The sequence below is a fragment of the Phodopus roborovskii genome, unplaced genomic scaffold, assembly GCF_943737965.1.
Source record: "Phodopus roborovskii unplaced genomic scaffold, PHOROB, whole genome shotgun sequence".
In the NCBI taxonomy this organism is placed as follows: domain Eukaryota; kingdom Metazoa; phylum Chordata; class Mammalia; order Rodentia; family Cricetidae; genus Phodopus; species Phodopus roborovskii.
In genome coordinates this window covers 21,761,627-21,786,381 of record NW_026126407.1, presented here as the reverse complement: position 1 = coordinate 21,786,381, position 24,755 = coordinate 21,761,627, and the positions used below count along the sequence as shown (strand labels likewise).

The window sequence follows — 24,755 nt, the reverse complement described above, 5'->3', positions numbered from 1 at the left end:
CACTAAAGACTTGAAGACTGGCAAGAAAAACAGCAAAATGACTGCAGTTCAGAAGGCTTTGGCTAAAGTTGACAAGAGTGGAATGAAAAGCATTGATGCTTTTTTTTTTTTTTTTTTTTTTTTTTTTTTTGGTGCAAAAAATAAAAAAGCTGGAAAGATCTGTAGTGGAGAGAATAACATCTGATGAAGCAGAAAGAGAAGTTGCCTCTTGCTTGTTTTGTCTTCCCTCTCTTTGCCACTGCCACCCCGACCCTTAGTCACTCCGCTGACAAACAGGAGAAGTGGTTTTCAGATCCTGCCAGTAACTTGCTGGGGTCTGACTTTGTGTCTAACAAATTATGGGCAGGTGATTGTGTGAGCTACTGCCTGGGGTCTCTGGAATGTTTGCCATAAGGAAAAGTCATCCAGTGAGCAGGGTTTCAGAATCACCACTTGCTTAGGAAGTTTCGAGTGATGGCTGCCTAGTCTCTGCTCCATCATGTGTGGCATCTACTGAAATGAGCTGGACAACAAAACTGTACATTTCGGTAAATCTTACAATTAGCTGTATTTTTGTTTGTATGAATTCATGTTCTTTGTAAAAAAAAAGTATAAAACTAAAAAAGTGCATTCTCAAAAAAAAAAGAAAGAAAGAAAGAAACTCAAGGACGTGAACTTTAAAAATAAGTGTAACTATAAAACTAAAAGAAAAAATGAAAATTAAAAAATAAACAGAAAAGGAGAAAGAAATGAGAAAATAATTATGAAATATTTACAAATATGGTGGCTAAATCTAATTTTGTAAATAATTATTTTAAGTTTACATTATCAAAATATACCATTAAAAGACAGAGATCCATGCATAATTGTTCATGCCCTTAATCCTAGCATTTCGGAGGCAAGGATAGATAGACCTCTATGAGTTTGAGACTAGTGTGGTCTATATAATGAGTTCTAGGCCACTCAGGGTTACATAAAAAGACCCTGTCTTTAAAAAAATAGATTATATTTTTTAAAAAATGCAACTGTATTCTATCTATAATTCCATTTAAATAAATATATAGATACATGAAAACTAAAAGTAAGAATCTAAGCAATAGTGAAGAGGCTACCTTAAATGACCTTCCCCTGTAATGAGAGTAATGACTACCTTAAATGCCATCCTAAAGTCTTCATCCAGTAGCTGATGGAAGCAGACTCAGACATCCACAGCTAAGCACCAAGCTGAACTCCTGGAATCCAGTTGTAGAAAGGGAGAGGGATGAGCAAGGGGATCAAGACCAGGCTGGAGAAACCCACAGAAACAGCAGACCTGACCAAGTGGGATCACACAAACCCCAGTTGTAAAACTGTGGACTCAGCATTGGACTGAACCAAGTCTTCTGAATGTGGTTATCAGTTAGAGATCATGGGCAGTCTACAGGACCTCTCACAGTGGAACCAGTATTTATCCCTAGTGCACAAATGGACTTTGGGAGCCCATTCCCTATGGAGAGCTACTCTTTCAACCTAGATACATGGAGGAAGGCCCTTCCCCAAATGATATGACATACTTTGATGATCCCCCATGGAAGGCCTCACCTTCCCTGGGGAGTGGATGGGAGGGATGGCAGGGTCAGTGGGGGGGAATGGAAGGATGGGAAAGAGAGGAAACTGGGATTGATATGTGAAATAATATTGTTTCTAAATAAATAAAAAATTAAAAGATTTAGAAATAAACATTCAATGATATTGTTTTTAAAAAAAAAGAAATTGAGGAACATGGGAAGCCAGCAAGATGGCTCAGATGGTAAAGGCCACCACCCACAGATACATAAACTCACACAAATGCAAACATGCATATACACATATATGCACAGCACACACATACACACGAAAGAGAAAAACAAAAACAGAAACATGTTGAGATACTTTGATAGACTCACTTTTTCAGAAAAACATGAAGGATACAAATGTCCCTGTGCTCATTTCTGATATCATTTTTCTTCCCCATTTTTCTGATTCATGAGGTCTGGAGAAACATATTAATTTAGACTCTTTTCTTATCAAATCTCTGCCTCAAAGGCAAACATTTTCTGACTTTAACCTTTGCTACTCAACACTTAAGAATGATATCTCAGGTAGAAATACCAACTTTCTACCTTAAATAATTCACAAGAACTTTTTGTTTTTATTAACATACTTACTGTCCTTTCCTCTTGGAAAAGTGGCTCCATCTTTCAAGGCTACATTTTGTATCTTGATTTCATAAATGAATAAGGTGTTTGAGATTCATACACATGAGAAGACCTTGAGACAGAAACACAACCTGGGCATTCTGTCTGTACCTCTCCTCCTGCTGTCCCTAGACTTGAGTATAGCTCCTTGCATTCATATTGAACCTTGTCACATAGGGACTCTGGTGGTTTGATAATCTAAGGATGGTATTCAGTGCCTGAAGTACATCACAAAAGCTGGCAAGGACTGTGCCTGGCCCTGCTATGAGGCTCAAACAGAAGTGACCTGTTCCATATGGAAACATTTGTCACTCTGAGGGGAAGTTCTACAGAAACCACATCCCCATTTGCTGGGAACCCTATCTTCAAAGTAGAGAAGGAAAGATGGGGTTTAGTGGCAGGTGAGTTCCCTCCCAGATCCTGATATTGATATATTGCTTATGGGGGTGTGACTAACAAATATCTGTGACTGTGAGACCTGGATGAACATTTAACTTTATTATGTAGAACTCAAATATACCCTTTCTCCTATCTTACATTCTTTTGGTCAAATACATAATTATTTAACTTTATAAAATTGAGTACATGGCTCCAGCTCCCACATTGCAGTTCACAACCAGAAATACAATTACTATAGCAACCAGCAAGTACAGTTCTGAACATTTAAATAAAGGATTTCAGGCCAATATGCCAGAGACTCATGCACTGCTATAGTTACTGCAGCACTATCCATAGGGGCCAAGCTATTAAAATTACTTGCGTTCATCTATAGGTATATGAAAAGGAAAGGTGAATATCCACAATGCAATACAAATCAAAAATAGCAAAACCTTGTCACTCTGGACAACACAGATTAACCTGAAGGATGTCATGCTAAATGGAATATAGCCAGGTAGAGAAAGAAACATACTTAATGATGTTGCAGGTTTAAGTTGGGGGGGGGTCTTAAGTTACAGAATCACAGACTAAAGTGGTAGAATTCCCCCCCCCCCCGTCAGCTTTGTTTCGTCAACGATTGGTACTATTTACTGTCACTCAAGAAATTCTACCCAATCATGGTGGAGACTCTGGATCTGTCCAATCAGACCCACGGTTTGAGGCGGGGCGTACTTTCTCAATCTGTCTCCGACTCCACCATGTTGCTTCCGGTTTCCGCCGAGGCGAGGTTGGTCACCGTTTGTTTGGCCCTACGTTGTAGTAGGTAAAAGCCACAGAGAGGCTGACATTTGGCATCAAGGTGAGTACAGTCTATGGGGAACCGGCGGGAGCTGGCCGGGGTCGGTCCTGAGCTCTTCGGCTGTTCCGTGTGCAGATGGCGCTGGGCTGGTAACCTGTGCGGGTTTGATCTCCTCCTATCTCTCCCCCAATTCCGGAAGCTGTGCTCAGCCTGCCCTGGGCCCCAGAAGTGGACCCTGTTCCCGAGTCCGGCTCCTGCGGCTCCTGAGCGTAGTCCTTCCTCCACCAGCTTGTCTAGTGTGTGTCCCCACGCTGCAGTTCAAAAGGACTTTGCAGACGTTCCTGTAACGTTTTATTGTGTAGGCTTCACCAGAGAGAGGAAGGCATGAGGAGTCGGTCAATTAGAGAGGGAAAAGCTGGTGGGGAGGATGTTGAGAGGGAAGCAATGGCTGGAAGCCTAGGTGAAGTGGCCTGTGACTTTTGAGTGTTATCAGTTAGGTCACGTTACCAGAGACTTAGCCATCACTGCCCTCTTGCCAAGGGCATCTCTACTTCGCAGTGTCGGTAGAGACCTGTTCTGTCTGTAGGGAAAAGCTATGACACAGCATTAGTTCACGGAGGAGAACTCCTGTCTTACTGTGGTTCCAGCACCTTTGGACCTACACTCAGAACGGTGACTTCCAGCAGCCTGTGGTAGCTTTACCTCTAGTGTTCTGAAAACCCTTATACTGTTTTTTTTAAAACAACAACAACAACAAAAAACGGTGTTGAAAGCGTTATGTAGGGACACAAAGTTGTCATCTCAGCCAGTTCCCCTGGGAAAACTCATTTTAAAAACTGTACAGGTCACATTTGTTGTAGCTACACTGGCCAGAGCACGTGAATTTGTGGGAAGGAGCTATACCAAGGCCTGAGTGCAGGGAGGCCAGCCATTGTGAAACATCACTGCCAAAGTCCTGCAGTGAATACACTCAGGGTTAAGTTTTGCCGGTATAGTCTTGAGAGAAAACCATCTAGATTAGATGAGACATGCTTTGTATGAAATATAAATATGTAAAACAAGACATGTGCTAATAGGACAGTTCTGTGTGGTTCATTTATATTGAACTGTACTATTCCCTAAATAGCATTTGTAATTTCTCTGATTCAATAATGTTCTTTAACACCCAATCTTAAAACATTGAATCATTTCAGAATAACATAGTTATTAAGCAAGCAGCAGATATTTCCATTAACTTGTATGTAATTGAATGCTGAATCTTTACCATTTAATAAAATGGTTCCTTCAAATAAAAAGTGTTCCTTCAACAAGATCTGTTGTGGCAGTTATCAAGTATAACACACTACTTCCACACAGGGAGACATTTTTGTTGTCTTGTAGCTTTCTCCCTGTCTGTGTGAATTGAGATCTGAAAGCAAGGCATATCGAGTGAGTTAATTTCTGTTGACCTTCTCTTCTAGCTGTGATTGCACAGTCCTCTCATGTCTCAAAGAGTTAGGACAATGGACACATCTGAGGTAAGTTTATAGTTAACCTCACCTTGTTTTATATTATATTTTAGGGCTTTTGAAAATTGGCATGGAAGAAAAAACTTGTGTAAGATAGATGTGTGCAAATGATAGCATTGGATGTGTTGACATATAAGGTCTCCCACCAACCACCCCCACCCCTTGGTTTTTTTGAGACAGGTTTCTCTGTGTAACAGTCCTGGCCACCCTGGAGCTTGCTTTGTAGACCAGGCTGGCCTTGAACTCACTGAGATCCGCTTGCCTCTGCCTCCCCAGTGCTGGGATTAAACGTGTACCTGCACTGTCTGGCAATATAAGGTCTTTTATAGAGTGAAAAAGTCGCATGAAAATTGGTCCCTGGTTTTCCTTATATGGTCTGTTTGTTGTAGGTGTTGGATTAACTCAGAAAGTGCCAGCTTTTCATGTCCTTTGAAGTCCAAACAGGCTTCATGGACACATGCATGATGTGAACAGAGCTTCATCTCCCAAGCTGGAGATGAACACAGCATTCAGTGGTGTCAGTTAACGAGTGCTCATACTTGATGGGTTCACAGGGGTTTTCTTTGCTGGCTAAAGTTGTATGGTTCCAACATAAGTGGGGAAGACCCCACTTATGTCAGATGAGACCTGGAATGTATGAAGACAATGTACTGCGACTCCTTCATTTCTCTCCCTACATTTTCTCTGCTTGTGTGTATGTGTAGATCATAACAATGTTCAAACATACATTTCTAGTAATAATTTGTCTTTACTGTTTGCATTTTTACTTCTACTCACTGTACTCTTGGTTCAGAGTCTCAGTCTTTCATCACAATGAAATGGAAACAGTATTCTATGCCAGTTGCCTTACTTAATCTTCTGCCATGCTGCAGAATTCTGCCCATCATCTTTACCAGGAAGCTCTTCATCTCAGTCCTGATACTGATGATACTTTCTTAGCTGATTTTCTGAGTTCTTTTTCTCCTTATCATAGCTTATCCTTTTCTTCTGTTCAGTTCCCTACTTATTCCATCTTAGAGGACTTCTGTGATCCAGCCCTTTGGTTTGAGTTTAGTGACTATTACTTGGTAGCATGGACTGCTTGTTTAGCTTTCAGATCATAAGTTTAACTCCCGTGTTGATAAGCAAAGGCACATCAAGCTCTGTGTGTCAACATGGAAGTCATAACCTCCTTTTTTTTTTTTTTTTTTTCCTTGTATATGGTATTGATGCCAATCTACCTTGTGGCCTTGATGAGTACACTGAAAGAAGGGATTCCCCCTCTCCCCCAACCCTTCTTTTTATTCCCTTTACTTCCTTTCCTGTCCTTTGCTCCCTGAGGTCTAATGTTATGAGGTACAATTCCTGCTGGCTTTGTTGTTCATTCTTGTTCTAGTGGCAGCATGTGATGCTATAGATGGTAAGGAAGTGTGGTTATCTAAAGACAAGTATATTCTTTCTTGTTCACACTGGAACTTTTCGTCTCTGCTAGGCTGGAAGGGTCTGTTCTCAGTGGTGATGCCTTTGTGTTAATGAGCTGTACTGCTAGCAAGTGGGTGTGGTGAAGGCCTTGGGAGTAAGTGGAGAAAACAGAAGTTAGTGGTGGTGGGGAGGGGGAGATACCATTGTGTACAAGTCATGAGAAAGGCACATAGAGCATAAGTAAAAATGGGAGCACATATCTGAATAATGTACACATCTTGCTTATATATTTTGTGTCAATGCTTCCATAGATCATACAAAGTATATTCCTTGCTCAAAAATGTCTTGACATAATTTTAAATTCAGGAAACAGGACCAGCTAAATTGAAGTCCCTATGGGGTTGGAGCAGGACTCTCTTACAAAGGCTGTAAGTACACTGGGTCAGGTTCAACAGCTTCCCTGGTGTTTCCCATAGACAGAAGCTGGAGTGTAGGAATCCACAGGTAAAGATAAGAAGAGTATGCTGCTCTTTTACCTTAACTGACCTACACAGTGGATCAGGTTCATGGTCAGTAACTTAGAAGAAACACTGGATTTAAACATTGAGGCCAAGGACATTTGGAGAACAGGACTGTTGACATATTATCTGGATGGTTGAAAGAGATAATGGCATTTGTGTCTCCTGTCAAACCTCATCAGAAATTACCTCAGCAGAAGACTTTATAAGTGAAGTACTTAGCACTAGGAACTCTCAAGACAGGGTCTCCTTATATGACCTTGATTGGCCTGGAACTTGCTCTGTAAACCATGCTGATCTTGAACTCACAAACCACCTGCCTGTGCTTGCCAAGTGCTAGCCTTAAAGGTATGCACCACCACACCCAGCCACTAAGTCCATTGTTTTGTTTCTGTTCCCATAGACACATGTTCTACTGACCTAGCTGTCTTTTATTGACTAAGAGCAGTACTTCTACCAAAGGCCACAACCATGAGTCTATTCATCTGGTGGGACTGATTTATCCGAAGCACTTTGCTTCTTATGACTCTAAGGCAATAGGTGGAAAGGGAGATAGTGATGGTTTTCCTGAGAAATCTGGATTACCAAGGGAAAATTAGACTAGTCTACAATGGAGATAAGGGAGGATGTTAATACTTTTGTGTTGCTGTGACCAAATAAATACCTGAAAGAAACCACTTAGGGGAGGAAAGATTTATTTTGGCTCATTGTTTCAGAGGTATCAGTCCATCATGGCAGTGATGGCAGGTTGGAGTGGTTCCATCAGTGGAGGTGAGAGTATGAAGAAGAGCAGCTGTTCACACCATGGCAGACCTGGAACCTGAGAGAGATGTGGGAACCAGGGCCAGGTATAACCTTCAAAGACATCCCATTTCTAGTCTACTTCCAACAGCCAGACCCTACCACCTAAACCCTCTGTAGCCTTCAAAGAAACACTGCATACTTTGGATCACATGCTCAAAACAGTGAGCCTGTAGGGAACATTCCATATTCAAAGCATGAAAGGAAGAGTATTCCTAGCATACAGGAAATCACCAAGGGCATCTCTTAGTGTAACTGTGCCCTCTTGTAGTCAAAACAACCCCGTTAGGCAGGACTTCATATAGTCCAGACACTTCAATTGTGACTGTGTGGGTCAGCTCTCCTAGTAAAGAAACAAGGCCTGCTGGGACACTTGCTGGAGGCTGGGGAAATAGAGTGAGTACTAGAATAAGATAGACAGCTAACATATATATACATACATACCCAGTTAAAGAAATGAAGACTAGTTATGTCAGCTATTTCTGTTTTATAGAAAGTATGTTTACGTCTGAGGATGTAGCTATGGTAGATCACTTTTCAGCAATGTTTTATCAAGCAAATATTTTGGGTGTTTATTTTTTTCTGTAATTTTTCTTAGGTATAGCATTAGGAAGAAACATTTTAGAAGTGACTGCATCTTTTTGGGACTGATATTTCTTTGTCTTGGAATCTAACTTTAATGTGTATGAATTCAAATTTCTCAGCTTTTATTATAGTTGTGTGTTTATTGATTCTACTTCCCTTCAAAAAAAGGTATTTCCTCACTAAAAATTAGAACAGTTCTGACCCAGACTCGGTATGAGCTGTAAACTTGGTTCAGTGTGCATATGTGGTGTTTATTAGTGTTTGTTTCTAGAGTTCCCTGGTCCATCCTCAGGGCTGGATCTTCTCTAGCTGTAACTATATTTCCTCGGATGTCAGAGCTATAGGTTATATTTTGATAAGCAACAACTCGAGCTTTGTGAAGTTACATAAGCAAGGTGTATATCACATCTGTGGCCATTATAGCTTCACAGAATAGCTTCCTGGAGTTTACTGAACAGTGAGGAAAAGAGCAAACCAAATGCCAGCTTCAAAGGTCATCACGTCTGCAGGTGATTCCATGGGCAGCGTCAGCCAGTCCTGTTTGGGTTGGAGGGAGGTAGGAATGGAGGTATATGCTCTGTTCACATAAACAGCACTGAAAATGAGTGAGTAGGCAGTGGTCACCATGTCCTGGAACCCTCTTCCACACATATGCCAGCACATCCAAGGTACCAGCTTTTTAGTGCACTGTGCTTATTATCTTGTGTCTCAAAATGATGGCAGGATTTCATTTGATACCCATTATGACTGCTATTGTTTTAGATAAATTTCAGCCTACTCTGTACAAAGTATAACAGATTGGCATATGTGTGGGAACCTGAATGAGCTGAAGGGTAAACTTGAGAGGCATCAACTTCACTACAGTCTTGGAGTCTTGGGCAGGTGTGTGGATGGCCTTAACCCTGAAGATTGGACACCTTCCTAGATGAGGCTCTGATTCTGTGCCCTGGGAGCTCCTGGTCATTACTCTCCAAGCCTATGTCTCCAGTTAAGGAACTTCTTACTCTGTTTCCCAGGAAGTTTGATCTTCCGATGATGAATGTATTGTGCTCAGAGAATAAGAAGCCCTTTCCCTCTTTCTCATTCACACGTCTGAATGCTGTTTCTTGTCGAAATCAGTTACTAGGCACCAGCTTAAAAGGGTCATCAGAGGTGACAGATCACTTCCACAGATATTTCCACACGCAGTGTCAGCTAGTCCTGACTGAGTTGAAGTGAAGTGGGAATGCAGGTGTGTGTTCTGTTCTGGGTCTATACATACCACCTTAATTTGACTGTGTTCCAAAAGACATTAGGAAACAAGTTATCACGAGAAAATAGTTGTTCACAGGTTAGCAAAACCACAGGAGAAAAAAAATCTAATGTTTCCTTTCGGCAAATCATCCCCCTTCTTTCATGTAGCATAGTTAACACATCAGTTCCTATATAGTGGTTTATATAGAAAGCTTGGAAACAAGCTGGTCTTTAATGAAAGACAAAGGAAATTAATGAAAATGCCATTCTTTACTTTCTGTTGCTGCTCTGTGTTTCCTTCTGTGATGAGTTCCCAATTCCTTGCTACCTCTTTTGTCTGCCTATCCTCCAACTCTTGGTCTCCCTGCCTCAGCCTACTGGAGGAGTGGAATCTGTGGGGCTTACCACATTGCATGTCTTCATTCTGTGTTCATCCTGTTTCCCAGGGTGGGAATTGTGAAGTGATTCTTCTCCTCTGGCTCTGCCCTAAGTCATGGGATGACTTGTAAAATATCGAGGTGGCTTCTTCTTGCTTATATATTGCCTTATAGGATGCTAGTGATGTTTATTTCTGTTGGATCTAGCAGCTCTTGTAAACTTAGGAAGGGCATTTGTAGATGCCTATGACCGTACTTTATGAATAATATACAGACAACAGTGACTACTTGGATTTGTAATTGTTGAATTGTGTATTTAAGTGGGATACCAAAGGATTATCAATTGCTTACATTTGTTTTCTGCCTTTTCTCTCTATCATTACTAAATTAGTGTGTTTGTAAAGCATTTTATAGACAATTTTTATTCCATGATAAGAAAATTTTTATGTGTATCTTGTGTAAATGATGCTTGTGGACCTCCTGTATTCCTGTCTCTGACCCAAGGCTGAAGGCAGCTTGGGCTGAAGAAAGTTGTTTCATTACAGGGGTTGGTGACATTTGAGGATGTCTCTGTGGACTTCACCTGGGATGAGTGGCAGGACCTGGATGATACTCAGAGGAAGCTCTACAGGGATGTGATGCTGGAGACCTACAGCAGCCTGCTGTCCTTGAGTGAGTGAAAGTCCCCATTAATCCTATTAGAAGCTTATTCCTTTTTGGCAAATATAGGAACTACTTCCAAGCATTATTTTTTTGTGCTAGTGACCAAACTGGGTCTTGTGTAACAATAGGTAAGTTATTTTATTATTTTTTATTTGAATATTTTACCTCCATGTGTGTATGTGCACCATGTGCATGCAATGCCCAAGGAAGTCAGAAAGGGCATTGGAGCCCCTGGAACTGGAGTTACAGACAGTTGTTAGTGGTCATGTGGTTGCTGGGAATCAAACCTAAGTCCTCTGCAAGAGTAGCAAGTATTCTTAATAGCAGAGCCATTTCTCCAAGCTACTTACTATTTGGTGTGTATGTGTGTTTGTTTGTTTGTTTGCTTGCTTTTTTAAGGTAGGGTCTCAACATAGCTCTGGCTGTCCTGGAACTCACTATGTAGACCAGGCTGTCCTAGAACTTAAAGAGATCCAACTGCCTCTGCTTTCCAAGTGCTGGGATTAAAGGCGTACACCACTATGTCCAGCACTATTTATATTTTTAACTGGCACATCATAGTTGTACATATTCATGAAGATGTTCTGCCTCTCCGGTTTAGCAGCATTAGACTAGATGAGCAGCTCCCCTCTAGTACTCTTCTATTCCTTATTATAGTGGGTATGTATGCCTCATTGAGCTGTTAACACAGTGAAAAGCAGCACAGAACAGAGAGGGCTTCATGTCATGTTGAACAGCAGAAGCTAAAGTTTTATATTTATTTCTTAAAAATCTCTCCCCATATATTGCACGTGATAGTGCACACCTTTGATCCCAGCACTCGGGAGGAAGACACAGACCGGTCTCTGTGAGTTCAAGGCCAGCCAAAACTACATAGAAACTGTCTCAAAATAACAAAAACCAAATGTACAACAGCTTCCTGTCAACTTCTCTTTTGGTTTTGTGCTTGTATCAGTTTTTATATTTGTGCTATTGCTGGTATTTTCTTTGTACTAATTTCTACTTTGCTGTTTTATCCTCTCTCTGCTCCTCTTTCATTCATTGTTTTTGTATAAGGACTTACTGCTTCCGTTTTATTCCTTTTCACACATCTTACCACATTGTTAATGGTGGTCTAGTTTTTATTTGTTGCTATGGGGTTTTTTGTTTGTTTGTTTGTTTGTGTTTGGTTATTTTTAACAGGACAGTGTTATCTACTTTCAGTGTACTTTTCATGAATTTTTTTTTTAAATGCCTGACTTGGGTGGGGGAAGGGCTGGATGTATATTTTGCTGTTTGCATGTGGTCCATGCACATCTGTTTGTGGAGCTTGCCTGACCCTTTGCATGCTTGAGGAGGCCACAGGAGGCTTCATCTGCGTGCTGTGTGCTGGATCCAACTCTGATCATCTTGATTGTACAAGCATTTATAAATCCTCTGACCCCATTTGAAGATGGGATCTTCCTGTGTAGCTTTGGTTAATGTATTAGTCACTTTTCTGTTCTGTAGTAATACACCATGATCAAGCATTTAACTGGGCTCATGGTTTCAGGAGGTTAGAGTCCACGATGGCAGAACAAAGGCATGGCAGCAGGAAGAGCTAAGAGCTCACGTCTTTATCTGCAAACAGGATGCAGAAAGAGTACACGGGGAATGGCCCATGACTTTAGTGACACACCTCCCCAATGTCCAAGCAGTTTTACCAAATGGGGAACCACATATTCAAATGTAAGAGTCTATGGACGTCATTCTTATTCAGAGCATCACAGCTATGCTGCAGCTCACCATCCTTTTACCAAACTCTGCCCCATGTGCAGATTATAGATGTGACCCATTGTGTCAAGCCAATCCTTACTATTGATTTCTAGTTTTGTTCTTTGTGGTCTAGGACACCTAGGGTTTCTTTCAGTTGTTTTTGGTTTTTGTTCCTTTTTTGTTTGTTGATACATTGAAGTTTTTTTGTTTTGTTTCCTAACATTTGCTCTGTCCTGGAGAGTGCTTTGGTAGAATAATTCTGTGATGTTTAAAGCCTCTTTGGTCTCTTAAGTAAAGTTTCATTGCAGTGTTCATTTACTTCTCATGTGTTTGCATTGTATAATTGGGTCCTCCAGCACTGGTGTGTGTGAGTCTGTGTGTGTGTGTGTGTGTGTGTGTGTGTGAAATGTTATAAAATGTCTATATATGTAGCATATATCGTTGTAATGACCTTTATCTTTTTTTACACTGTTTGGCTTTAAAGTTACTTTGTCTGACAAGTATAGTTAACAGTTTTGAGGTCTGTGTGTGTTGGCCTTTGCTTCAGTCCCTTCACTGTCAATCTGGGTGTATCTTCACTGGCACAGTGACTTTTGCTAAGGTAGGGCATCATTAAGTCTATTTCTGTTGGCCATTCTGCCAGCCTGTATCTTCTGATTCCCAGATTACATTCTTACAAAATTCTATTCTGGGGTTTTGTTGATGCTGTTTCTCTTCATGTCTCCTGTTCTTTTCTGATAAATCTTTGCTGTTTTGTGATTTCCTGTACAGATAGGAATTGTTTTTGCCTTTTTGTCTTTCCATATGTTTTCATGATGGTCACCATTTCTTTGCAAGGCAGCCCAAGGTAATGAAGGTACATTTGGAAGCTTTCATTTCTATTGGAATGTCCTGGCTATGATACTATTGCTTGGAAATACTTTTTGATAATTTTTAATATATCATTTCATTTTTTTCTTGGTCTGTAAAGTTTCTACATTTGGAGATGTTTGCTGTACTATAATGGGTATTGTTTAGTGTGTGACATACTGTTTTGCCTTATTTAAAGTTTGTATTGCTATATATATATATAATTTTTTTTTCTGTGTTGTGGAGCATGTGTATGCCATGGGTTGTATGTGGAGGTCAGAAGACAACTTGCAGAAATTAGGTCTCTCTGTTCATCATGTGGTTCCTGGGGATTGAACTCAGGTTATCAGTCTTAGAAACAAGTGCCTTTAGCTGCTGAACTATCTCATCTGCTTTTTTTCCACTTTCTTAATTTGTAAATTTTTGTTTTTTAAAGCTATAATTTCTCAGCCAGGTACAGTGATGCACACCTTTAATCCTCCCAGCACTTGGGAGGCAGAGGCATGTGGATCTCTGAGTTCAAGGCCAGCTTGGTCTACAGGATGAGTTTCAGGACTGCCTGGGCTACATGTGGAAAACTTGTCTTGAAAACCAAAAAGAAAAGATCTCTCTCCACAGACTTTCCTCTAAAATTCAGTGCTAACATTATTTAAAAAAAAAAAAAAAAAAAAATGTGCCACATGCTAGCTCTCATGCTGTCTTAGAAGTCAGTCTTTGTTTTCTAGGATTTTTTTTTAATGATATTCAATTATGTGTGTCTGTGTGTAAATTTATGTGAGTACGGTGTCCACATAGGATGCAAGAAGAAGGCAGATCTAGAGCTGGAGTTTACAGTTGTTTGTGAGCTACCTGATGTTAGTGCTAGGAACTGAACCCTGGTCCTCTGCAGGAGAAGCATTTGTTCTTCACTGCTGAGCCGTCTCGCCAGTCCTTTCTTGGACTTTTCATAGTTGACTGTAATACACCTTGGGGATTGATCTGTTGGTTTACTCTGTGGATGTTCTTAAAGCTCTCATAGAATGTTCTCATTGGTCCTGTCACTGCCCAATGCTCATAATGATATATGTATGTTGATTTTATGTGTATTGGAATTTTACCTGCATGTATACCTGTGCACAACATGAATACAGTGCCTTCAGAAGCAAGAAGGGGCCATCTGGGCTCCTGGGACTGAAGTTTGAAACAGTTGTGACCCCCCACTTGGGTTCTGGGAATTAGACCCAAGTCCTCTGCAGCCAGTGTTCTTAACCTCCAAGCCATCTCTCCAGCCCAATGTATAGTCATTATTTAAAGTACCTGACTTAGCAGTGAGCCAAAACTTATACAATATTTCCTATTAATAGACCAGTGTGATCCCAAACCTGAGTTGATTCTGAAGTTGGAGCAAGAAGCTGGGCCATGGAAGGAAGAAGATATCCTCCCAGGTCAGTGAATATACCCTGGATAGGGATGCTAGGTTGAGAAAGCTCATTAACTGGTGTGTTGAGCTCTTTTCTCCATTTTTCCCATATTCCAAACTTGAGAATGAGTGTTCCTACTCATCCAACAATTGGTACGTACAGTTTGCAAGGGAGGCTCTTTCATGTAAGTGCATACCACTTATGTTAGTCAGGGTTTCCTAGAGGAACATAGCTGATAGAATAAACACACATATACATACGTATGTGTGTACATACATGCAGACACACACACACAGGATTTATTAGAGTGGATTGCAGACTGTGGCCCAAGTAGTCCAACAAAGGCCATACCAACAGAAAGGTCAAGCATCTGGTAGTTGTTCAGTCAGGTGAATAAGACTGAATGTCTCAGCAGTACCATTTTGTGCTGGAGTCTCTGAGGATCTCTAGAGAGCTTCTGTCTTCAGTATGCATTGAAATCCTGAAGAGGTTCTAAAACCTCAGCAACAAGGTAGATGCACTTGCCAGTGAGAGTGAGGACAAACAGGCAAAAAGCAAAAGTTTCTTTCTTCCATGACCTTTTATATGAGCTGCCACACACTGTTTGGTTGAGAATTAGATTGGGCCTTCCCACCTCAAATGATCCAGTCCCTCACAGGTGTGTACAGCTGCATGGGTTTAGTTGATTCCAGATATATAGTCAGGTTGACAACCAAGATTGTTCATTACACCACTTTAGTTATTTTGCCATGTATTATCTTGGGCTTAGCAAATTCAGTTCAAGCCTTCACATATCAATTCATTCCCCTTTCTAGTTTTTGTAATATATTTTCTTAGGTTTAGCAAATTCTATTCAACCTGTGGTTGTTCTTAGACATATTTGTTGGTGAGGTTATTTTATTTAAGTTCTTCTAGTCTGTTACTCATTTTTACAGCCTGATTTGACCATTTATTCATGTATTTATCACTTGTTATTTGCTCCCTCTTGTACACTTGTTTGTTATTCTGGAATAAACAGTGGTAAGTCAAGAAATTTATCAACAGGCTAAAGAGCTCTCTTGTGTTGAGAAATAGAAATTTTGGCATTTTAAAAAAATCATCACCCCTTCCCCAAAGTCTTCCCTGAATGAAAGAAGAAGAAAAAAAAAAAGTTAAGGTCTAAAGAACATGCAATTTTAAGATGATCACTTCCTTTTGATTTAATTTAATTTTAGGCCATTAATTTCTAAACATTAATATACAGTATGTAGTTAGACAAGAACTCTCAAGAGTGCTTATTATTTTATTAAGAATCCAATTTTGATGTTATTAGTTTGAAACTAATACTGAAAACATAGTTCTTTAGGCAGCTCACCAATGAATTAATAGAATATAAGAAAAGATTCTTGAAATGAAATCGTGTATATGACAATAGCAGAATCTGTGAAGCTAAGAGGTACCTAGTGCAGATTTTAGGTTGGGTGACATCTAGGAGACCTTGGACTTGAAGGTCAAACGACCCACAGATTGCTTGTTTCTGGGTTCATATTTTGTGAAGGGTTGTACTGAGTAATTAGCCTTCCACTTTTTTTCTTTGTGGAAATCACTCTGATTTGACATATGCAGTGAATTTGTTCAGGGAATTCCATTTGTTTTAGAAATTTTAACATAGTCAAAGTGCCAAAGCATAAATAAAGGCATGGAGAAGCATGATTTTATGGGTCAGCATGTCTGTGTTCACGTGGATAGGAAAGTGCCAGTCATTCATGCCAAACCTATGCAGCAATTTCCAGTATTGTGGGTTCACCTTGACTTAGAGAACCTAATGTTTGCAGATTTCCCTATGAGTTATATTTAATTCAGATTAAATTAGGAATATTAAGAATCCATCTGTATATGGAGGAAGATTATTAGTATTTGGAAAACACTGGAGGTGTCTGAATTATCTCATCACGACATTCTTTCTTAGGTAATAGATAAGTCTACTACAGTCGATCTGTATGGGCACTAACCAGAAAGCCTTCCCTTTCTTTATTTCTTCCAGATATGCAGCATGTGAATGACCCAAATGAGATCAGCCAGGACAATCGACAGATACATGGATGCAATCTGGTAATTGCCAAGAGCAGCACAGCAGCTGAGGAGAGGGCTAAAGCAGGAAAAACATTTACTAGCTCAAACTGTGTTTTAAGGCTGGCTATAGAGAGTGGCCTGTCTTCTCGAATGAGACCTGGGGCACTTAATATGTGGGATAATGCACTCCTCCCTGGTGACCACAGGGAGATGCAGGCTGTAGAGAAACTTGATCTTCCTAATGTAACCAGGATGTCCCCCAGATTTCCTGAGCCTTGTAGTCTATATCACAGTACTAAATGTGAAGAAAAGCATTTTCAGTGTCATGGGCACGGTGAAGCTTTCCACCCAAAGACAGTGTGGTTACAGAACACATTTCTTATCAGAGATCCCTCCAGTAAGTTGAGGAACTACAGAAAAGGAATAGAAAAGTTAGCTCTTCCTGCCCAAGGGGGAACCCAGCAAACTTACGAATGTAAAGTATGTGGAAAATTGTTCTATAAAAATTGTCATCTCACACAGCACTTAAAAACACACAAAGAAAAGAAATACTATAAAGGTAATGATTGTGAGCCAATATTCAATATACAATCAAACCTCCCTAAACATCAGTATTTGAATGTGGGGGGAGAGCCTTATACATGTAATGAAGATGAGAAATACACTTGTCAGAGATCAGAAAAAAGTGTTCAGCCAAGAATCGGGGGGGATGGAAGGAATGTGTATGGGAAAGCTGTTTGCTCAAAATTAAATCACAGTGTTCAACAGAGTCCTCACAAGAATGAGAAATCCTATGAATATAGTATATCTGGAAAAACAATTAGTAAGTCAGACCTCCGACTTGAGACGCTGCACAGATATGAGAAAGCATATGAATGTAAAACATGTGGGAAAACCTTTAACCATACACATTTCTACTCACATTCAAGAGCTCACACAGCTGAGAAACCCTCTGAGTGTAAAGACTGTCAGCAGTCGAAACTCATTGTGAATCAGCAAACTCACACCCAGGAGAAACGCTATGTGTGTAACGTGTGTGGAAAAGCCTTTTACAAAAGAGCCCACTTACATGCACATCAGAGAACTCACACAGGTGAGAAGCCGTATGACTGTAAGGAATGTGGGAAAACCTTTAGGCTGAAGTCATTTCTTGTTGTACATCAGAGAATTCACACAGGTGAAAAGCCCTTTGAATGTAACACATGTGGGAAAAGTTTTAAGCAGAGGACAAGTCTGTATACGCACATAAGAATTCACACAGGTGAGAAACCTTATGAATGTAAAGAATGTAGGAAGTCTTTTATTCTCAAGTCATATCTCACTGTACATCAGAGAACACATTCAGGTGAGAAACCCTATGAGTGTGATATATGTGGAAAAGCCTTTAAGCAGAATTCTCACCTTCATGCACATAAGAGAACTCACACAAGTGAGAAACCCTATGAGTGTATTGTGTGTGGCAAAAGTTATAAGCAGAGTCCCAGCCTCTACACACATAAGAAAATTCATACAAGTGAGAAGCCCTATGAATGTAGACAATGCAGGAAATCATTTAGTTTGAAGTTCCATCTCACCAGACATCAGAGGACTCACTCAGGTGAGAAACACTATCAGTGAGAAGTGTGTGGATGAGCCTTTCGGCAGAGCTCACACCTGTGTACACCAGCACTCACCCAGGTGAGAAATTCTATGAATGGGAAGATTGGAGAACAACTGGCTGCCACTAGTCATCTGCCCATATTTATTAGGAGCTTTAGTGGTGAGAAACTCCATCAATGTTATGCATGTGAAAAGATCTGCCAGATGTCACACATCAGAGAATTCATGCAGATGACATATTTTTATAATTAAAAACTAATATCTAGCCAAAGATACATCAGAAAACTCACAAACGTGAGAAATCTTAAGAGCATATAAGTGTACAAAAATATCTCAACCATAAGATAACAACTCACTGCTTATTAAAACACATACAAATGGGTGAAATGTTGAAAAACCTTTCTCTAGATATCATATCTCAGCAGTCATTAGGTAATATACACCCTATAAGGAAACCCTATGAATGTAGAAAATCCTTCAACCATAGGTCACTGTTTACTGCATACCAAAGAAGACACATGGGGACATCTCCATGAATGTTGATTATGTGCAGAAAACACTTACTCAAGACAAACCACCGTGTCCACCTGAAAACTCAAAACTGAGAAACCCTATGACTATAAATACTGTAGGAAATATTTCAACCATAAGCCATCTGCTGCTGTACATGCAAGAAGTCACATGGGTGAGTAACCCTAAACACATAGGTGAGTATAATGTAAGCAGAGAACCCTTTAGGAGATGCCAAGTCTCTTTGCATTAAAGAACTTGCAGTTCTGAGGAACCCCAAGAGTGGTCTACAGGGAAATGCCTTTTTCAATAGGCAGACCTCTCTAAATAGCAGTGACTCTGATTGGAAGCACATGAGTCATGTATGTGGGAAACCCTTCTATTGGCTGTCAGACCTTCACTCATACAGAAGTAATCACTGTATGTATCTGTAAGAGTCACATAAGTCAGACCTCAGGAAATACTTGAATCAGCACCGAGGGGGACACTTTAAAGTAGGTAATAACATGGGCAATGTTTAAGAAGTCACTCGACAGGAATTCATCCCACAAAGTCCTTAGTTCCAGGTAGCAGACTACCATGTATGTGCTTCCCAAGATTTATTTCCTTTGCTGCACTCGTCAGCCCGTGTCTTGTAGTCCATTTCTGTTTGTGGGACCTCATGCTAAGCTCTTTAGTGGGATGTAAATGCTTGTGTTCTACTTTTCCATCCCACTGTCCCCCAAAGTCTTACAACAAACTCCACCTGGGTGCCCATCCATAGGTGTTTGGGAGCCATGTATAGAAAGGCACTGTGGCTTAGGAATATGTTTTTCCCCAGAGAGCTGTGAGTCTCCTGCATGTTTCTACCATCTCTCTAGTGTATGGAAGGGAGATCTGCACAATCTGTAGTAGTGGAGACCCACGGCCATTAGTTCACTCTAAGAGGTAGGGGAGACAAATAGATTGTCATTTTAAAGAACTATCAGGGGAGAGCACCTTGTTGCCACTCCTCATTCTCATGCTGCTTGTGAGGAAGAAGAAATTCTGATAAAATTCCCATAAATACTGGGTGTGTTTCTGGTAGGGGTCTCCCATTAAACAGACCATTGAATGCACATATATGTGTGAAACCTTTCAACAAAATTCCCTGTCAGGTTTCAAAGATCCTTGACCAAGGAAAATTATCACTATGGAATTTGTACATTAATTTTTCTTGGAGAGAACTGTTAAACCTCATATCCCAGTTGTTTTTCAAAATCTGCATGCCAGGAGATTCATGAATATTTGTAATGATGCCTATCAGTGGGCATCACTTTCTGTCTGGGGACATTTGTGATGTTAAAAAGAGTTTGGGAGAGGCCAGTGGCACAGGGATATAGCTGGATAGCTTACAGAATATTGGATAGTATACTCATGTATGTATGGTTCATGGATACAAGTATGTCATATCAATCATGTTCCATGAGACTAAGCAGAAGGGACTCTCCATGACTTTGTGTAATGTGTTACAGTGTACATTGATTAATGTAATAACATGCTGCAATGTGCATTGATATTTCTTGCATTCGATGCCATTCTAGCGTCTTCATATCTTCCTAGGCTCAGACATTGTATTATATACTTTCTTAGTCTAGTGACATCTAAATGTACATAACAGTTGTTACTGACTCAAGTAAATAAAGGTATTCTTTTCCTAATACGATGTCTTGGAGTGGACCTGTGTGTCTGATAGGGAAAGTATTTATAGTGAAGCACAAAAAAGAATGTTTGTTTGGAGCTGGAGTGTGAGTTGATTTTGGATTGTTAGGAACTGTAGTGCTCATTCCCCCGCACCCTCAGGGAGGTAATTTCCCTGTGTTCCTCTTTCTTACACTTTTAAATGGGGCACCAGCATAGGTGAGTTTGTGCACCAAATTCTCTGTAACTATGGGTCTTTAATTTCCATTAAAATACAGAACCCGTCTCAATGTGATATGCTGAAATTAAAGTACTTGCTGTGTAACCTGGAATGTGATGAAAGATACATCCTCTAAGCCCAGCATTGATGGCCATGCCTTTAGTCCCAGCACTTGGGAGGCAGAGGCAGGCAGATCTCTGAGGTCCAGGACAGCCAAGACTACTCAGTGAAACCCTATCTTGAAAAACAATAAATGAAAGAAGAGAGGAAAAAAAGTTACAGCCAACATAAGCATTCATGCTTGTGGGAAATCCTGGCCCTTTGGAGGGATTGACAGCATTATGAGTTTGAGGCCTGTGTAAGGAGTCACTCCCAATCCATACGCCTACTGCTTCACAGACACACACACATACACACTTGCTCCCTAGACTCTTTGATTTGAGTTAAGCATCCCTGCTGCCACTCCTGCCACTCCCCATTAATAGACCTACTGTGATAGTCATCATAGACAAATACTACTTTATAAGCAGACTTAAAGGAAAAATGGTGAGGCATGTATGAGAGACAACACAGCCAGACGAAAAATAATTGTTTCAGAGAATAGTAGATTACAGTTCAAAATAGTATTTTTAGATTTAAAGCAAAGTAGGTACTTACAGAGTATTGAAAGTCACTGATACAACATCTTAAGTATGGGTTTAGTATGTAAAGCAAAGCACTCAAGGGGAAGAGGCTTGGAACTAGAGTCCTATGATTGGAACACTAGGGCTAGAGGAGGCATTGAGAGGACAGTATACAGCATACATTTCTTAAGTGAAAGCCATGGTAGTTCTGCTTAAGCAGACACTTGGATATGTAGAGTAACAATGACAGACAACTAGAACTGAACAGGTGCCTTAAGATGTTCCCATCCTGCCCGTCCAGCACCTGTCAAAAAAGAAACAGCTCTCATATGGCAGATAAGGTTTCTTCTGAAGCTAAATATAAGTGATCATGGCCCCACGTGATGGCTAAGCTTGTTTATCAACTTGACTGGGTCTAGAATCAACCAAAACAAACTTCTTGGCACTCTTGTTTTCTTAATGTTTAATTAAGAGTTTTCTTGGATTATTTGAAAATGAAAGACCCACCCTAAATCTGGGTAGTACCTTCTGGTAAAAGGACTTGGAAGTGGGAAACTGCTTTTTGTCTGCTTATCCTGACACTTGCTGGCAAGTTCATCTACCCTGATGCTGCAGCATCCCTTCAGTGATACTAGAACCAACATCTTTAGGATTTCAACATAGACTGAAGACCACTGGCTCTCCCTCTCTAGGAATCCTCCAGGCTTTCAGTGCCAGATTGGGACTATGGAGACATCCAGCCTCATGAACTGAGCTTACTCACAAACAAAATTAAACTATAAAGCCACAAGGTAGCCAAACTGAAAAAAAATCCAAAAATTCACACAACCCATCTTTAAAACCTAAAACACCATTGGGGTATTAAGAGGAATCCAAATGGTTGCAGAAAATAACAAGCAAACCAAAGTATTAGAAATGTTTACACAGTAATACAGAAGCAGAGATGATGAACGAACAGTCCTGACTTAGTGACCTAATGAAAGAGACTCAAAGTGAATAGATTTAGATTCAAGAGCTGAACACAAACTTGCATTTTAATTGGTAGATTCGGCCTCTTACAACAATATTTGTTAGTGATTCTGAAACTACCATGCACCCAAGTAAATACACTAGGAAACTTGGGTGTAGTCTCCTCAGGCCACACAAAGTACAAGTGACAAACACAGTACATTGCAATGATCCTATGGTTCTGGGTTACAGTGGGCAGAACCAGTATGATTCAGTGGCTATGTCAGTATGTCTGTACAGAGTCAGACAGGCTGCTAGATTTATCTTCATCAGGTTCATCAGGAAACAGGTTCTAGGGGAAATAGTTAATTCTAGGTCTAGGAAAGAAAATGTAAAATGAACCTTGAGTATTTTCCAGTGTCATGAAAATAATGGGGCTGTAATTCATTGGATAGAATGTCTCCCTGTTTCATTGCATGCACAATGTCCTCAATTAGGTTTTCAGCACAGCATAAAACCCTAATGGTAATTCATGCTCATAATCTCGTACCCAGGAGATTGAAAAATAACTTCCTGGGTAGGAACAAGAGAAGATGTTCTGGAGCAAAGGGGGTCTCTTCAACCACCATGGCCAACAGAATAATAATTGGTGAGAGGCAAGAAAGTAATTCATTTCAACATGACTTAGTAGGTGGTGTTCATTCAAACTTCAGGACACTGACCCTGAGTAGTTTATATTAAGCACATTTAAGCACAGCACAATTTGGTGAAAACTTTTCTGATGATAATTAACTCAGTCCCATGTGCACAATAAACCTTAAGATATGACTACATTGAAACCCTTTGTAAATGTGCCATTTTCCATAAAGATGGGTTCTATAGATTGGCTGTAGGTGACACCTTCCGTATAGATTCTATAGGTTGACAAGCTCAGAATAAGAGTCTGGGGATAGGACCCAGGCTACTGAGCACATCTACTCCCAGCCTTCTGGGCAGATTACAGGTTATGAATCGTTTTCTTTGAAGGTACGGCACTGTATTTAACATTCCTGGTTCCCTTAGTGCTTCTCTCCAAGTACAAAGACCTCTGTGCAGGGAGAGGACAAGACCAGGTTGCAGAAACACATAGAGACAGCTGATCTGAACAAGGAGGAGCTAATGGGCCCCCAGACTGATAGCTGGGAATCTAGCATGGAACTGAATATGGGTCTCAGCCAGAAGGACTGAGCTGTCTAAGGGACCTCAGACAGTGGAACCAGGATGTATTCCTGGTGCACAAAAGGACCTTGCGGACACATCCCCCATGGAGGGATACTCCCTTAACCTAGAGACAGGAGAGAAGTCCTAGTCCCTACTTCAAATGACTTGACAGAGTTACATGATTCCACCTGGATGGCATTGCCCTACATGTGGAATTGGGGTGGGGAGATGGGAGGGGAGGGTAGTCAGGGTGCATGTGAGCAGGGAGAGAGGATAAAAGGGAAGGAGGGAGGGAGAGGGAACTGGGATCCACATGTAAAATAAAAATAAAAAACAAGGACCTCTGTGCCTCCCATACTGGAAAAGTATAAAATATTAAAACAGATGAAAAATATATGGATATATGGATGTATTTCTTTAAGGTGTACATTTAAGGAGCTGGAAAGATTGTTCCATGGTTAAGAGCACTTACTGCTCTTCCTGAGAACTCATAGCAGTTCTCAGAACACACATGGTGGCTAAAAAACTGTAATAGTCCAATTCCAGGGGGTGTAACACCCTTTTCTGGCCTCTGAAGGCACCAGACATGTACTGGTGCACAGACATGCATGCAGACAAAACACACAAACATGATTTAAAAAAAAAAAATGAAGTGTACATTTAATTGTAGCTTCATAAGCCAGGAGCGGTGGCACACACTTTCAATTCCCACATTTGGGAGACAGAGGCAGGTGGATCTCTGTGAGTTTGAAGCCATTCTGGTCTATACAGGGAGTACCAGGACATCCAGAGCTAGAGAGCCTGTCTTAACAAAGAAAAGGAAGAAAGAAAGGAAAGAAGGAGGGAAGAAGACAGGGTGGGGGGAGAGAGGGAGGAAGGAAGAAGTGTTTCAGTGGCTAAGAGCACTCACCACTCTTGCAGAGGATCCAGGTTTGGTTCCCACATTCAGTGCCTCACAATTGCCTGTAGCTCCAGTTCTAAGGGATCCAGTGCCCTCCTATGGGCACTACATGCAAGTGGTGCACACAGAGGCAAGCAGACACACACACTCATAAATTTAAATGGAAGAATGTTTGGTGCTGCAGAGATGGCTTGGCAGTTAAGAGCACTGCTGTTCTTCCAGAGGACCTGAGTTCAATTCCCAGCACCCACACTGAGTTCCTCACAACAGCCTATAATTTATAACTCCAGCTCTCAGGGCAGGGGGAGACTCAAATGGAGGCTTCCAGCCTCCTTAAGTACCCCTATACACATACACACACATATAATTATTAAAACAATTTTTAAAATCTAGATTTCAATGTATGCACATCTGATTTTACAAACAAAGGAACTAAAAATAAGCATGTTTGGGTTAATGAGTAGGTAATGGGTTAAAGCAATGAAGAAAGTTTAAAAGTGCCTAATAAGTCATTGTTGAAGCTGTGAAAAGTCTATTATATTGTTCAGTTTTGTGTGTATATTTACATATGTATGCATATTTTTCTATAATAAAATATTTAT

At 40.5% G+C, this 24,755-nt stretch overlaps 2 protein-coding genes across 4 annotated transcripts in view; both read left to right on the top strand.

Annotated features, from left to right (window-relative positions):
- Positions 1 to 3,289: 3,289 nt before the first annotated feature.
- LOC127219232 (zinc finger protein ZFP2-like) lies at positions 3,290 to 20,281 on the top strand. Of its 3 annotated transcripts, XM_051180590.1 has the most exons (6): positions 3,291 to 3,432; positions 4,833 to 4,889; positions 10,341 to 10,467; positions 14,385 to 14,465; positions 16,465 to 16,532; positions 18,580 to 20,281. In XM_051180590.1, the coding sequence occupies exons 2-6, from the start codon at positions 4,854 to 4,856 to the stop codon at positions 18,853 to 18,855; spliced, it is 588 nt and encodes a 195-aa protein (XP_051036547.1). In that variant the 5' UTR covers positions 3,291 to 3,432; positions 4,833 to 4,853; the 3' UTR covers positions 18,856 to 20,281. The 3 variants fall into 3 exon arrangements, with proteins under 3 accessions (XP_051036548.1, XP_051036546.1, XP_051036547.1); XM_051180591.1 differs by lacking the exon at positions 14,385 to 14,465 and having other exon boundaries at positions 3,290 to 3,432; XM_051180589.1 differs by having other exon boundaries at positions 3,290 to 3,432; positions 16,465 to 20,281.
- Positions 7,507 to 24,755, top strand: part of LOC127219233 (zinc finger protein OZF-like) — a 34,310-nt gene continuing 17,061 nt past the window's right edge. Inside the window, exon 1 of the mRNA XM_051180594.1 lies at positions 7,507 to 7,647. The gene's annotated coding sequence lies outside the window, so the exon portion shown is untranslated. The remainder of the gene's footprint in view (positions 7,648 to 24,755) is intronic.

Excerpts from the sequence above, each read along its gene's own strand:
- LOC127219232 (XM_051180589.1), top strand. The coding sequence starts at position 4,854 with ATGTCTCAAAGAGTTAGGACAATGGACACATCTGAG. Across the intron at positions 10,468-14,384 it reads CAGCAGCCTGCTGTCCTTGA|ACCAGTGTGATCCCAAACCT; the intron begins GTGAGTGAAAGT and ends TCCTATTAATAG. Across the intron at positions 14,466-16,464 it reads GGAAGAAGATATCCTCCCAG|ATATGCAGCATGTGAATGAC; the intron begins GTCAGTGAATAT and ends TATTTCTTCCAG.